Genomic DNA, 15924 nt, shown 5'->3' on the forward strand with positions numbered 1-15924 from the left:
TTTGGTTGGTCTGATTGACAATTTTCTGGCTCCAATGCACCACAAACGATTAAATAAAGTGTTTTTTTCCCCCTTTAAATCAATACTGACATGATATTATTACTACGTTTGTTGTATTGATATGGTCTCATGTGACACAGGGTGTCTTTTATTTTGAAAGGCTGTCATGTAAAGTCGTAAACTATTTTATGTTTTGAAAAAGGCTGTTTGATTGATTGGTTGCTTATTTAGGACAGAGACAACATAAATGAATAAATTATTTAAAATGTAAATATATGAGATTATAGCCTTTTAGGATCATTTCCATCTTTAGTCCCTATAAAAATTAACTTTTATCTTTATGGTTAAGTGTTATCTATATAATAGTTTTGATAACATAAATACAAATTAGTATCTTATTTTTTTAAAGAGTGATGTCAGACTTTGTGTCTTCTACTGTGTTGTAGTCATTGAGAAATCAACCCAAGAAGGTTGCAGACTTCTGTTCTACACTTTAAAAATAGTCAATTTTTCACACTTTTAAAACGTTTTTTTTTTTAATTATATAATTTTCTTTTTCAAATGTTTTCTGGTTGTTTTTGGACTGTTTTAATTTGTCGTATGTCTGGATGTGAAACAGTTTCCTGACAAGTATCTAATATTTTTATGCTTTTTAAAATTAATTTTCTGGCTGTTTTCAGGTTAAAAGCTTTCAAACGATTTCTAATGAGTCTCCAACCCGGACAGGAAGTAATTTAAAACTTAAAGTCTAAGAAAATAAAAGCAGGATTTAAAGCAGCAGGAAATTCAACTTTGACATATTGCTGTTTCCACAATCCCTTAATTTAGCTTTTATTTCATGCATGGCATGAATATGTTTCTGTGACTGTTGTTTCTGAGGAACATTTACAATTTATAGCTGCTGCTGTTACCTTTTGTTTGCTTTAAAAATGGCGGAGAAAAGAAAACAGAACGAGGGATCTTGAACGGTTGCCAAGATAAGCAAATCATAAAGATCCAAACTAAATTATTAACTCTGAATGACTAACTGGTCAAACACAAATTTTATGAAGACAGTAGCTTTTGTAACTCATTTAACTCTGTTTTATTAAAAAAAAAACATAATTTAAAAAGCAAATTGAGTTTTAAAAAATGCTTAGTAAAGTATTAAAAAAATCAAAAAATATCTACAATTCAAGAAACTATTTAATTCATGCATTTTGCAGTTGTAAATGACCTGTAGATGGCGCTGTTCTGAAACGTCAGTCTGCGTTTTATTTTGACAGGTTCGCGGAAGCGGAATGATTTGTTTCGGTTGTGCTCACGCGGGGACTTGTCAAAGCCGCGCTGACAAGCATCGCACGCGCCTCTTTTGGCTTCTGATGCTGCGCCGCGGACGCCGCTAACTTCTCGGCTGTGCTGCGGTCTGACCCGGGGAGGACGGAGCCGGATTTGGAGCCAAGTCCGGAGGGGTGAGCCGAACCGAACAGAACCGCGGTCCTTCTGTCATCTCTGCGAGGGTTTTTTCAGCCGCGCGCGGACTAATTTTTTGCGTAACTTTATTTAAAAGCAGAGTTTTCTGACGCTGATGTTCAGTTTCAATAGAAGCGAGTGCAGTTTTTATTGACTTGTTGTTCCTCTCATTTTGGGGAAGTAGTGCCATGAAAAAGAGTAAGGAAAAAAAGGCGCGCGGGTTGCACTTTTGACACATTCATGGTCAGGGGCGCCTGATGTGGGTCAGGTGTGGTCCTGAGGTCAGGAACCTGACCTGACCTTGCATGACCTGTCTGGGCTGGAGCATCAGCTAAAAAAAAAAACAACCCTAAAACAAACAAATAAATAAACAAACAAAACAGCTTAGTTAGCATAATATCTGCACGGCGTGTACCTGTCTGTCTGAAACACCTGTCTCACCATCAAGCCGCGCTCGTGCTTGGAGGAAGTGTCTGGAGGTTAACCCTCAACATCTGAAAACTCTCTCTTCAGCTGAATGACTTCTCCAACTGCTCTGTTGCGCAAGTTACTTTTAAAATGTAATAGATTACTTTTTTTTGCTGTCAATAATCCCTTCCAGTATTCATTTATCTGAATGTGATCCACAAAAATACTTTACCACTGAAGTATTTGATCAAATCTGAGGTAAAAAGTATTTTTCATTTGAGCGGAGATGTTTTTGTTCCAACAGGTTTCAGCTTCCCTTTGTAAAAAGTTTATTTAATTAAGTATACTGGAGTAAAAGTACAAGTAAAGTAAGAATACTACAAAACTGGAACACTTCTAGTGTACAAAATGTAGAAAGAACTTATATAAAACTAGTATATTTGTTGTACACTTTTTGCTGTTTAGTTCATATGAATAAAAATACACAATATTTACTTTAATAAGGGAAAACTAAAACAGGGAGCTCTATCAAATACAGAATAACAACATTTACATGAAAGGGTTAATAGAAAATTTAGCTCTGTAATTTAGATTTAAAAATAATACTTAAACTGAGCGACCGTAAGCAGAGCTTTTTTTATTCTTGGTGTTCTTACTTCTCTGAACTTTTTATTGGGGCCTTCCTGATGTTACTGGACGAGTAAAATATCAATTAAGACGCTATTTTATTGCAACAAAAAGTAATCTGCTACTGTACTTTTCTCATTTCAAACGACTAGTTTCAATGTTTTCCTGACTGGTTCTTTTTTCACAAAATGACTTTTGTCCAAAAGCAAAAACAAGATGAAGAAGTGACTACAAAATTAAACATTTTTGGGAAGTTTAAAAAAAGTTTTAGTAACATTTAGAGGCTGTCAGCACTTTAGTCTGTTTTTTTTAACATTTCTAATCCACAGATCTATTTAGTATTTATGTTCCTATTTGTCACTTTGTCACAATCAAATGTTTTTACTCATTATCTAAGCTGCTGTACACTTATTTACAATAGATTTTCAAGTTTTGTTTTATAATCACAATATTATATAAATATTTAAGATTCAATTTAATTTTATTTATACAGCCCAATATCACAAAAAATTGCTTCATTGGGCTTCAAAGGTTTTAAATATTTGTTTAAATAAAAAGCTGTGTTAATAATTCTCAGCTGCAATACCAAAAGTTTCCTCATGGTGGCACTAAACACGCCGAACACCAAACATATCGTCCTAAAAGAGAAAAACTTTATAAAACAATGTAAAAGTCGTTCAAAAAAAGTTATTATTTAAACGTATTAAGTTTTGGCTTCCATTTTTAACAAACAAAGACAACTTTTGTTATTTATTCGTCATCTTAAAATAATTTCATATTTTTACTTTCATCTGCACAAAAAAAATCTTAATATTTAGTGAAACTAAATTGGTAAAAACATACTTTATTGTAAAGTCATAGACATCTATTTTATTAAATGAGTCTTAAAGTAAATCTAGGAATAAATCTTTCAAAAGTGCTATTGCATTATTCTGCATTAAGCTGAAATATTTATTTTAAAGAAAAAAAATTAGTCTTAAAGCTTCAAGTCAAACTATCTACATTTAGATGTAAAAGTAGTTATTTCTTAATATTTTTTTATATTAGACGGTAGACCTGATAAATCTGAAAAAGCTTCACTTTTTATGGTGTGAAACTATAAAAGAGATTTTCAAATAAACTTTAACGAAAACAACGAAGGAGCTTTTATTTTGATAGAAGATCCTGCAGCCTGTTTCTGAAATTCCTGTCATAAAACAAGGACTTTGTGGATGACAAAGAAGAAAAATTAAGTTTAGTTTTTTTGTAAATTTACATTGAAAACACTTGAATTATTATATTTAATGGATTTGAACTCTAAAGCATCATTTACTATTTATTTTGTTACGTACCGTATCGTGACTCATGTATCGTGATACGTATCGTGACTCATGGATCGTGATACGTATCGTATCGTGACTCACTGATTGTATTACGTATCGTATCGTGACTCATGGATCGTGATACGTATCATATCGTGACTCACTGATTGTGATATGTATCGTATCGTGACTCATGGATCGTGATACGTATCGTATCGTGACTCACTGATTGTATTACGTATCGTATCGTGACTCACTGATTGTGATACGTATCGTATCGTGACTCATGGATCGTGATACGTATCGTATCGTGACTCACTGACTGTATTACGTATCGTATCGTGACTCACTGATTGTGATACGTATCGTATCGTGACTCATGTATCGTGTTACGTATCGTATCGTGACTCATGTATCGTGTTACGTATTGTATCGTGACTCATGTATCGTGATACGTATCGTGACTCACTGATTGTGATACGTATCGTATCGTGACTCACTGATTGTATTACGTATCGTATCGTGACTCACTGATTGTGATACGTATCGTATTGTGACTCATGGATCGTGATACGTATCGTATCGTGACTCGTGGATCGTGTTACGTACCGTATCGTGACTCATGTATCGTGTTACGTATCGTGACTCATGTATCGTGATACGTATCGTGACTCCCTGATTGTGATACGTATCGTATCGTGACTTATAAATCATGATACGTATTGTATTGTGACTCATGGATCATGATACATATCGTATCGCCAGATTCTTGCTAATACTCACCCCTACAATTTATGAATTCACATCTCAAATAGATTTAATATCGCAGTATTTTTGTGTCTTTTTTATTATTGCTGAAATTTATTGAAATAAACCAGTCCTTTAAATTAATTTAAAAAGTTTGTTTACTTTTTGAATATTTCCTTTCACCGGTTCAGTATCTTTGGGTTGTCATTTGCCGCAGCCCTAGCTTTTGCACGATGCCGTGCAAAGCAGTGATGCAGCTGCATGGATGTGAGTCACTGAAGGAGGGAAACTTCATGCTTCGCCTCTCTGAGTTAAAACTTTGACACAGGAAACCAACTGCTGACAAGCGCTGAAGCGAAGCACTCCAGATCAGATGAAAAAGGAGGAGAACGGATCTTCTCTGCTCGTCCTCTGATCCAATCAGCATTTGAGCGATTTGGGGGACGGGTTTTCAGTTTAAGATAAAAAAGGAAAGTTTATGGTAATAAACACAGAAATATATGATATAATAATAACTTCCAGATAATTTTAGAGAAAAAAATTATTCCTTAATTGGATAAAATTCATCAAATTTAACCTGCAATAATTTGATCACTTTTGGATTTGAAACCAACACCGGCAGGAAACCTGGTTGGTGCACATTTGCTGAAATGTGAATCAGTCTTGAAACTGTTGTGGTTAAAACCAAGAGTGTATAGGAGATACTGATGAGTGCAACAGGAGCTCCGGCGCCGACTGAACACATGTAACGGGGTCAGAACGGCGTCCAAAAGTGCAAGCGGAACCTCACGCTTTTCCTAGAAGAATTCACAGAAACGTAACGCGGTCAAAAGTCGTCATGTGACCTCCATGAACGTGATTTTCAGAAATCTTTTATAATCCGCTAAAATAGATTCAAAGTAATTGCATTTCTTTTACAGAACACCTCAAAGTGCTTTACATAAAAATAAAAAATCTATTCACGTTTATTGAAACAAACATGGAAAAACTCTATAAATTTAAATTAAACTAATAAACGACCTAAAAATTAACTTTTTTCTTAAAATCCTCCAACATGAATAAAGTCAGACCCGATCAGATATTTCTGTTTTATAAACTGAGTTCTAGATTTCTAAAATCTGGATACACGTCATGTGAAAAATAGTTTTTTCTTTAGTCAGAACCGTCAGATTGAAAAACGTTACCTCTAATTTAATAACCTGAAACTATTGAACATTTAAAAACGGAGATTTTGAAAACATGGAGGCAATTTCCAAATCCCAAAGATCTGTCTTAGGATTCATTGATTTGAAAATGATGCAATTTCTTCCTAAAATTTGAGGTTTAGACCATGGTCTTTTAGTTATGGTGAAAATGAAGAAATCGGTACTTCGTCCACGTCCGCTCACAATGAAGATGTCCTCATACAAGTTTTATCTGAGATGTCCTCCATGAGGAAAATGTGAAAATCTTAAAACATGACGTTCATCTGAGTCTTTCAGACAGACGAGTTCAGATTAAAAGGCTGTTTTCTGTAAACATAACAGTTTCCTTTAATGTTTTTATTCAGTCACCTTTTACCCTTCAGCGTCTTCCTTTGGGTTTTCTGTTTTTGTTTTGTTTCTTTTAAATCTAGATGATGGTATTTCATGTTTTCACTGAAGACAGACAGTTATAGCAACGATTCTTCAGACTTTAGGAATCTTTCTTTTTTTCTTTCTGACTTCGTTTTCACATCACTTATTTTTTTTTTAGATTTTGCTTTAAAATGTTCAGTTCTTGTCATTTTTTCCCACAGAAAACTTAAGTTTTAAACTCTTTGTGCAGATTTATTCCAAATTTATTTCTCAGGTTTAGATTCATCCGAATGCTTGAATGATTTGTAGGTTAGCTATGAGTTAGAAAACTTAGTTTCCAAGCAAAAATGCTAAAAATATGAGTTAAAAGATGCTAAACAAATTGATGAAATCATTTATTTGTACAGAAATGAGACCTGTCATTGCAGCAAATAACAAGAGACACCACAAATAAAAGAAATGCTGCTTAAAATAAAAAAATAAAAACGATGGAAGTGGATTAATAGGGATTGTTTTTCCTGACGCACCTGAAGTGGATTAAAAAGTCGAGCTGAATAACACATTGACAAGTACATGTAGTGACCTTGAACTTCTTCACTTACTTTCTCCTTCATTTTCCAATTTTATATTCCTGTTCTTGTTTCTCCTTCTCAAAAAAATATCCAAGATAATCCTCTTTCATGGTGGACTTTTATTTGCAGGATTTTTTTTATTTGCAACATTTCTTTCTTTGATTTGCAGCATTTCTTTATATGCTGCATTTTTTGTAGCAGAATTTATTTTATTTACAGCATTTTTTGCAGCAGGATTTATTTTATTTACAGCATTTTTTGGAGCAGGATTTTTTATTTGCAGCATTTTGTTTATTTGCAGCAGCATTTCTATAATTTACAGTCCAACCGGGTGATAAATTAATTTTATCGATTATTTCAAATTTATTGTTTTAGATTATTTATTTTTGATAAAATTGGGGTTATATTTTCCCAGCTCTCTGCTCTTCCGTTGTTTGGAGCATTAATGGAATAAAGTCAGTCCGACGTTCTCTCTCAAAGTGCAGATGTGAAAACAGCAGCAAACAGAAGCTACTTCCGGGAGGATGAAAAAAAAACAAAACAAGAATCAAATCAAGCGCAGACCCCACGAGGAGCATCCTCCGTAACTTTTTTTAATTGCCTCCATGTAGCGTTTAGTTTTGGCCGATGAATGCGTGATGATTTTTAACAGGATCCAGACAGAACTGGAGGATAAATTTGATGGACTTTAACAGCAACAAAGAGTCAATAGAAAGCGTTGATATGGAGACGGCGCTGTCGTTACTGATGCTACGATGCTAAATGCTATGCTAACGAGCCGTTCTGGTTGTCGCCTACATGTAATCACAGACCGGTTTACAGTCAGACTATTTAAGACATGGCTGATAGATGAAACAAACTTAGATCATAGAACATTTGTAGAAACTGTGTTTTATAAATATAACAACAGGGATGAATCCACTTTGTATTGAACTTTATTAGTAGTGCCTTAGTTACATGACAGAGCCGCTGCCTCTTTACAGTCAATGACATCATGACAAGAACCCAAAACACTTTAAAGTCTTTCAGCTGTTTTGTTATCATTTACTATAAAATGAATCACCTGGAGGCAGAATTAGGAATAAAGAGCATTTTATGTCAGTCTAAAATCCGTCTTTGTTTTCTCAGCAGGATTTGGTTCGACTTTACAGCTGGACTGAAACCTGTCTGGAAGTCTTTCAGTAACAAAACAGAAACAACTCATTTGTGATATGAACTAAAACATTACATAGATGTGAAAAAGTCAAACGTAGAGAGTGAAGACGGATTAGAAATCACTAAAGGAGTTCCTTAGACAAAAACTGAAATGTTCATTATGTCATGACTTTATCTCTGTTTGTATGATATCATTTTTTTAAATAACACCTTTGATTTTTCTTTGCAAAATGATGTAATAGTTTTTCTGGTAGATTTTTATCTACGGGCCAAACTTGGCTAGTGTGTCAAAAATTAGATTTTGGTCACTGGGTTGAGACTTCAAACAAAATCAGTTTCAAGGTTGTTGTCACCAAAACTGCTCTGAATGTTTGTAGTCTTTCATTTTCAGAGCTTCAGCTTGTTTTACCTCACTGAACACCTGCTGCTTTGTTCTACAAACACTTTAGCTTATGTTTAGTTGTACTAAATTCCAAAAGAGGTGTTGAGATAAAATAGTTTGTGTTAAACGTATTCCATCATTTGTATTTTTGTTAAAGAAAGTAAAACCAGGGAGAAGAAAAATCGATTAAAACTAAATTTAGAAAGAAAAAATCTGAGATTTTATTATGTTTTGGCCATTTTGCTAAGCCCTAATTTGCAGCTGTTTTTATTTTTATTTTATTTTATTTTTTGCAGAAACTTTTCTTTTTAGGATTTTTAGGGTTGATTCTTTTATTTGGAGCGGCTTATTTAATTTGCAGCAGATTCGATTTTATTTCGAGCAGCTTTTTTTTTTTTTGCAACGGATTTTATTTTATTTGCAGCGTTTATTTTATTTGCAGCGTTTATTTTATTTGCAGCAGATTTTATTTTATTTTCCGTAGTTTTTTTATTTATTTGCAGCGTTTTAATTTATTAGCAGCAAGTTTTATTCTTTTTATTTGCAGTCTTCTTTTTCTTTTTACAGCATTCCTTTTTTGTTTGCTCATATTTTCATTTGCTGTGTTGGCGTGTCTCACCTCCCGTACATTTGGGTTAAAAAAGCTGAAACATTACATGCTAATGACATACTGTATACATACTATTTGTAATGTTTGTTTTTTTTAACTGAAGATGACTAAAGGAGGATTGTGTCTAAAATTACAAATAAAACCATAAAAGTCAAACATTTAAAGGAGCTGAGAAGAGAGAAAGAAGAGACTAAATACAAACCAAATGAATGAATTTCCTGAAAAAACAGCTGAAGTAAGCTGATGCTTTTTCTTCTTTTTCAGTCTTTTCTCCAGAAAATTAAAACTTCTTTAAATGAATCCGTAGATCATTGGAATAAAGTTTTTAACCGAACAATTAAATGTTCTAGAACCATCCTGACTGAGTTTCATCTCATGGATGTGGCCCACTGGGCTGCACGGTGGTGTAGTGGTTAGCGCTCTGGTGTCAGAGTGAGAAGGTTCAAATCCCAGCTGGCTCCTCCCTTTGTTTGCATGTTCTTGTTGGTTTTCCTCCAAACTTCCCCCTAAAAACCGGCCTGATCCTAAACTGTCCTTCAGCTGATGGACTGTCAGTGAGTGGATAGGCTCCAGCATCCTTGCGTCAAATTTGACAAACTGTCAGTGATTATTATAGATTTTTAATTTGTTTCTTTGTGTGAATCTTTAAGACAACTTAAGTTACAAAATGTCGAAAAATATTAAATGAATTCAGAAAAATAAAGTGTGTTTGACTCCTCAACATGAATGAAGAATCAAAACTTTAGAACCTTCCAGAACGTTTGGACCGGTTCACATTTGAAACATTCTTCTCATAAAATCTGATCAAACCTAATTTAAATTCTGCAGCTTTTTAGAGAGTTCTCCCTGTTTGTGTCGCTCCGGCATCCTTCTGCTGATCTCTGACCCAAATATCCGGTCGGTACCTTTTTCATCATCAGAATCTTCTCCTGAGTCATTTCCTGTTATCAAATATTTGTGTTGAGTTAGAATACACTCGATGCTTCGTGAAGCTGCAGCAGACCCTCAGAGCGCCTTTAGGTGAAGTTCTGGTTCCGCCGGGTCCATCTTATCGACTGTGAATTCCTCTTCACACTCCTGACCTCAGAGCTGCTGCACGTGTGCAGTGAGGACGCAGCCGGCCGGCGGGACTTTTGCTCTTCTGGTGATGAACTCACCACATCCTTATCACACCTCTGACACCAGAACCAATCTGCAGGCGGTCACGAACTGCTGCTATGGGAATGGAAACCCCCCATGAATGAACCACGCTTCATCCCAAACGAGGAATGAAGTTCCTCACAGACACGCTTAATGACTGAGCGGAACCGGGATAAACGGACCATAGAGACGGTCAAGGACACGGGTAATATTAAACTGAGAGCGATCCCGCTGATGCTAGCTCATCGTGAAGGTTTTAAAGACTCACTCGGATGAAAATTATGTTTTTAACATGTTCTCTCTGATATATAAAGAAAATTAGGATTAAAAATTACTTTTTTAATTGTGAATCAGGAGCAGAAAAAATAGTATATCAAGATATTGATTATTTTATATCACAATAACGATATAATTCACAATATACCACAATAAAGTGTATTTTCAGATATTCTATGAACGAAATTTGACAAAAATGTCATTATTTACTTTATTCTGACTGTAATTTTTAAATGACATGCAAATGAATCATCACAAATAAGAAACATTTCTTCAAAGTGCACAACAAGTTTATTAGTTAAAAAACAATTTTTTGCACAAAAGTTCTGCAATAAAAACCAACAAATAAAACCGATAGAAGAGAAATACTGTTTTCTGTCTCCCTCACGATATGTATCGTCATATTTCCCAGCAGTAGTCGGTGTTGTGAGAGGCTGTAAGCTAGTGGGAGAGACTGTAAACGAAGGGATGATGGGGAGAGGGGACAGGCTTACTCTAGTCCCGCCCACAGCTCAGAGGTGAATTTCTAATGAACTCCTGCCACTATGCAGAAACTATGTCCTAGAAAACGACTCAGGTTTTAAGATTTTGGCTAAAAACGGCATCATCATGAGTAAAAATAGATCTGAAGATGTGAGTTTTCACTGAGAGCAGCTTCTGTGGCTTTCATCCAATCAGAGTTTGGTGAAGGTCGGTCCAACACAGGAGGGGAACCTTTTGACCAGAGAGTTCAATAATTAAACAGACGAAAAACACAAAAATTCAGAAAAACAACAAATGTTCCACATAAATGTAGAAGAACTTCCTGCACAGATTATTTGTAGAGATCCATCTATGGAGAGAGACTAGGATTAAAGGGGAAGTAAAACACTAATAAGGGTTCTCTAAAGAAGTTGTTTCTTGCGGCCTGTTAGGAACACTTCTGGTCCAACACGAGATCAGGGTTTGGTCTTCTTCTTCAGAGGAGGACCAGAAAAACGCCATGTGGAGGTTTGATGATCCTCAGAAGGTCAGCGGACGCTGCTTCATTGTCGTTTTTTTCAGCTAAGACTGTGAAGTTTTTGGATGAGGTTCATTCTGAAGCTTCATTTGCTTTGAATTTGGAGAATTTGTTTAGATTTATCTGAATATATTTTGAATTTAAAAAGTTTTTGTTGTTTAAAAACTAAACAGCCTCTTTTAAGAGATAAAAAAGGTAAATAAAGTTGCTGTAGATGTTTTAGAGTGCAAGAATCTCCTCACAAATGCCACATTAAACAGGATTTATGGAGAAAATGAAGCTTCATGATGTGAAATAATCGCCCAGAATACACACTTTTACTCATTTTTTTAATTTATTTTGGCTAAAAAATCAAATCAAAGATGTTTTTTTTAAAGTTAAGCTTAACTTTTTGCAGAACATTTAGTCAAATATTATGTTTTTTTTTTTAAATATGAAACACAATTTTTTTCCTTAAAAATTAAACCCGATATAACTCTTTTTACAATTAAATGTAGCTTTTGAAGAAAAATCAAATCAAATATGACTTTTGTTTTTTAGTTAAATATTTTGTTTTTAGAAATATCAAAGTAAACACAACTTTTTTGCATTTAAACTTGAATTTTTGCAGAAAAGTCAAACCAAATATGACTTTTTATAAATCAAACTTAACTTTTTACAGGAACTTGATTCAAAATATTTTTTTTTAAATCAAATTTAATTTTTTTGGAGAAAAATCAAGTCAAAGATGACTTTTTTTAAAATAAAACTTATTTTTTTGGAGAAAAATCAAGTCAAAGATGACTTTTTTAAAAATTAAACTTAAATTTTAACAGAAAAATCAAGTAAAAGAATACTTTTTTAAAAATAAAACTTATTTTTTTTGCAGAAAAATCAAAGCAAAGATGACTTTTTTTAAATTTAAACCTAACGTTAATCAGAATAATTAAGTCAAATATGACTTTTACAAAAATGGAATGTAATTTTTGCAGAAAAATCAAGTCAAACGTGATTTCTTTTTCTGTTTAACTTATTTTTTTGCAGAAACATCAAATCAAAAATGACTTTTTAAAAAATGCAACTTTTTACAGAAAAATCAAAGATGAATTTTTTTAATTCAAACTTCAGTTTACTGTCAGACAGCGCCCGTTTCCTTGTGTCCGGATCCTTTAAAACCCGTATCCATGAGGCTCCCAGGATCCCCGGCTGGCTGAGAGGACTCCGTGTGACAAAGTGTCGCTTCAGCAGCTTGAATTCAGAAAAACGCTCTTTCCTGTAGATCAGAGAGAACTGATGTGACGATCTGCTCAGCTTTGTGGTTTCTAGCAGTTTCAGCTCTCATGTTTTGGTGCATTCGAACCCGGAAAAGCGCCGTCTGTGTTGCAGAAGCCGTCTGTGCTCTTCATCGTTTTCTTCTAGAAAAACGCAGACGAGTTTCTGTCGGATCCGTGGCAGCAGGCGTGACGAGGGTTTGCTCTTCCTTTCTGCAGAGAGAAGAGGACTCCTCGTATGAGCGCTCTGCTCGGCCTCTTTCTGAAGCTTTCCAGCCTTTCCTGATCCTGATGGAAGCCAGAGGGAAGTATGAGTTCTCTGCCACGGCGGACGACGAGCTGAGCTTCAGGAAGGGCGACATCCTGAAGGTCGGTGCTGCTCTGGAGCCTGAAGTCCTCGCCCAGCTTCTCTGGACTTAAAATCTGTGTTTGTGACAGATCATAAGCTTTGAAGAGGAGTGGTGCAAGGCGGAGATCAACGGACAGGAAGGATTCATTCCAAAGAACTACATCGAGATTCAGCTTCCAGCGTGAGAGCTTTGACATGCGCTGCGAGAGCTTGAGTCGGCTGCAGCTGTTTGCATGCGATAACCTGCAGGCGTCTTCCCTCAGGTGGTTCCAGGAGAACACCAGCCGCAGCGGCGCAGAAGAGATCCTGAGGCACAGAGACGTGGGAGACTTCGTGATCCGAGGCTGCCAGACTTCTCCCGGAGACTTCTCCATCTCCGTCAAGTAGGTGGCGCTGGTGGTTGTTCCTTAGAAGCTGCTGAGTCTGCGTTCCTCTGCAGAAAAATTAGGATTCCCACGAGAGGGAAGACTCCGGGTTTGTCTGCAAACACCACCACAAATGAACATTTTGGATGCAAACCTGAATGGTTCACATTTAGGTTTGATTTCTTCAGTTTCCTTTAAAAATCTTGTTTAGAAACATAAAAAACCTGCTGAATGACAGATGTATTGAGGATTTATGATTTCTCGTCTGGATTTAAACCTGTCGGGGTCAAAAAAGTGACAAATGTTTTTTTTTTTCATAGAATTCTGAGCGTTTACTTCACTTTAGTGTTAAAACAAACACCAGAAGAAATGTTGATATCACTGATTGATATGACTAATATAAAGGGTGGAATAAAGGTCGCCGGAACTGAAAACAAACTCAAGAATTTCCTGTAAAATGACTTTTTTTCTTTATTTGAGGCTTTTTTTTTTTTTTTTAGAACTCTCTCCACAAATGAATTTGATGTTTAATGTCTGTTTCAATTCAAACATATTCCTATAAATTTGCTGTCAGATTTGAGGTTTGGTCTGACAGAAAAAGTCTGAATCATCTCCGCCTCTACTCTTCTACTGATCGAGCGACAGAGATGTGTGTGTGTGTGTGTGCGTGTGTGTGGCGGGGTTCACTTACTTTACTGTAACCAGAGGTTTTTTTCATTCTCAGAATTTTTTGTTCCTGTATTTTGTAGGTTGTTTAGTTTGAACCAAGTTTACTTACTGAGAATGAATGGAAGAGATGGGTGAGGAAAACAATGTGTAAATGTATCTAAAAAGATCGTCTATTAGTATCTAGTTCAGGAGTCTGAGGCTAATAAATAGAGTAAATAATGATTTTTTTTTGCATTTATGTTTAGATTTTTAAACTGAGATTATCTTATATTACTAAAATAAGCTTTTTTTAACCAATGCTGACACTAAATTAAGAGTCCATGTGTGCTTTACCAGTCCTGCAAACTACACAAAAGCAAAACGATGGTAAAAGCTTTACTATTATAATAAGTTTAAAGTAACGTAAAGTAACATTGCAGGTAAATCTACTGAAACTGGAGGATCCTGACTGACAGGACGTATTTTATTTTGAAAGAAACTTGTATGTGCTTCTTTTAAAAGTTATAAAATAGAAATATTACACTTATAATTCAATTATTGTAAATATTTATAAGCTGGATGTAATAAATGAATGGCTCATGGCTACAGAATAATTGTTTTTTTTTCTTTCTGAAGCAGGAGTTTGAGTCTCTTATAGTCTGGATTCAGACTGGACACATTTTATTCGCTTAAAGTGAGCTAGAGTTTGTTTCCTCCAACAATCCAGAACAGATTTTTAATCTAAAAACAGCCAAGTGGACCCTGGTCTGGAACCAGCTCGTCTCTATTCGTTTCCACTCGGACTGAACTTCGGTTCGCTCTGAGATTTCTCAGTCTGAATACAGTCCATTCTCTGAGTTGAACAAATGGGCCAAAATGGCCACTATAGCCGGTGGTCACATGATATATACAGAGTACGAAAGAACCAACCCTTAAGTTTAATCTAGTCCCTTTTTCTAGTTGTTTTATCAGACAGAAAAAGGCTCCAACTGTTTATTTGTTGGAACGATGAGACTCAGCAACTCGTTGAAATGTGGTGGGAGGAACGCAGGCTGATTAAAACGACCTGATAAACATTCTCACTGTTTTCTCAACGACCTATGTGTCATAAACTCTTATCAGAGTATCTTCTTAGCTGTCGTCTCCTCAGTAACCGTGATGCAGCATGCCTCCACTGTACTAAAGCAGAAGTAAGACGTGTTGAACCTGACGTTGATACAGACGTTCAGAGTGGATCACAGAAATATGAAGTTTGAATAAGTGAACTATTCAGACAAGGATTACAACGCTTATTTACAATAAAGAGATTTTTAGTCACGTTGTTTTGTTTACAAGCTTTAGTCCAAGATGGAAATGTCCGGTTGACGGCAGTCTGAATACAGACCAAAGGCAAGGTGGTCCGGTCCGGTAAGGACTAGTACGGTACGGTCCAGTCAATGCACTCATTTAAGTCTTGTTTCCACTGAACGGTTTGTATTCACGTGGTGTAGACCGTTAGGGCACATTTAACTCACCTTGTGTCACGCCGCCGCCAAAGATGGCGAGGAAGGGTTGCAGTTCCACCCCAGACCCGGCCTTGCAGTTGTTTGCAGGCATTTTCAAAAGACAAGTGACCTAAGAGTACACAGGAAACCCCAAAAACCTGAATGCTAATGTTGGAAACGTTAGCTATATTGGTGCTTTCTAATGTTGTCATCACTTTCTACCAATCAACTGGTACATTGAAAAGTGGAATGGATCGGTTGGGGCGGAACCGTTGGCTTCTTGCTATATTAAAATTCACAGGATTGTTTCTTAGCTGATACAAGAAACATTTCTTAAACATAAGAACATGGATCCTAACATCAGATACACCTGCCAAACTGTTGAGATTCAAAACACAATGATAATAGCTGTAAATGTTGTGGCAGGTTAAAGTTTTGGGCCGCAGCTCCTTCCCTAAATACTGTTCTCTGCTGTGTTTATGTCTCTGAGATGAAAGCTAGCATTAGCATTAGCGCTGTATATTCTAACTCGGCCTCCTCCGGTCCGTACGACCAAGAAAGAAGCTCGACAGTGACGTTTAGAAAATTATATGTGAACTCAC

General features: G+C 35.7%; 1 protein-coding gene across 2 annotated transcripts in view; it reads left to right on the forward strand.

The window, feature by feature from the left end:
- The first annotated feature begins 483 nt into the window (after positions 1–483).
- The window catches only part of grap2a (GRB2 related adaptor protein 2a), a 25139-nt gene continuing 9698 nt past the window's right edge, over positions 484–15924 (forward strand). Inside the window, exons 1-4 of one of the 2 annotated variants that reach the window (XM_024271337.2) lie at positions 484–1451; positions 12696–12845; positions 12915–13006; positions 13089–13208. In XM_024271337.2, the coding sequence (XP_024127105.1) occupies positions 12768–12845; positions 12915–13006; positions 13089–13208 (290 nt within the window). In that variant the 5' untranslated portion in view covers positions 484–1451; positions 12696–12767. The remainder of the gene's footprint in view (positions 1452–12695; positions 12846–12914; positions 13007–13088; positions 13209–15924) is intronic. The other variant, XM_024271336.2, reaches the window with a different exon arrangement.

Source organism: Oryzias melastigma, linkage group LG8 (genome assembly GCF_002922805.2).
Source record: "Oryzias melastigma strain HK-1 linkage group LG8, ASM292280v2, whole genome shotgun sequence".
NCBI classification, from domain to species: Eukaryota; Metazoa; Chordata; class Actinopteri; order Beloniformes; family Adrianichthyidae; genus Oryzias; species Oryzias melastigma.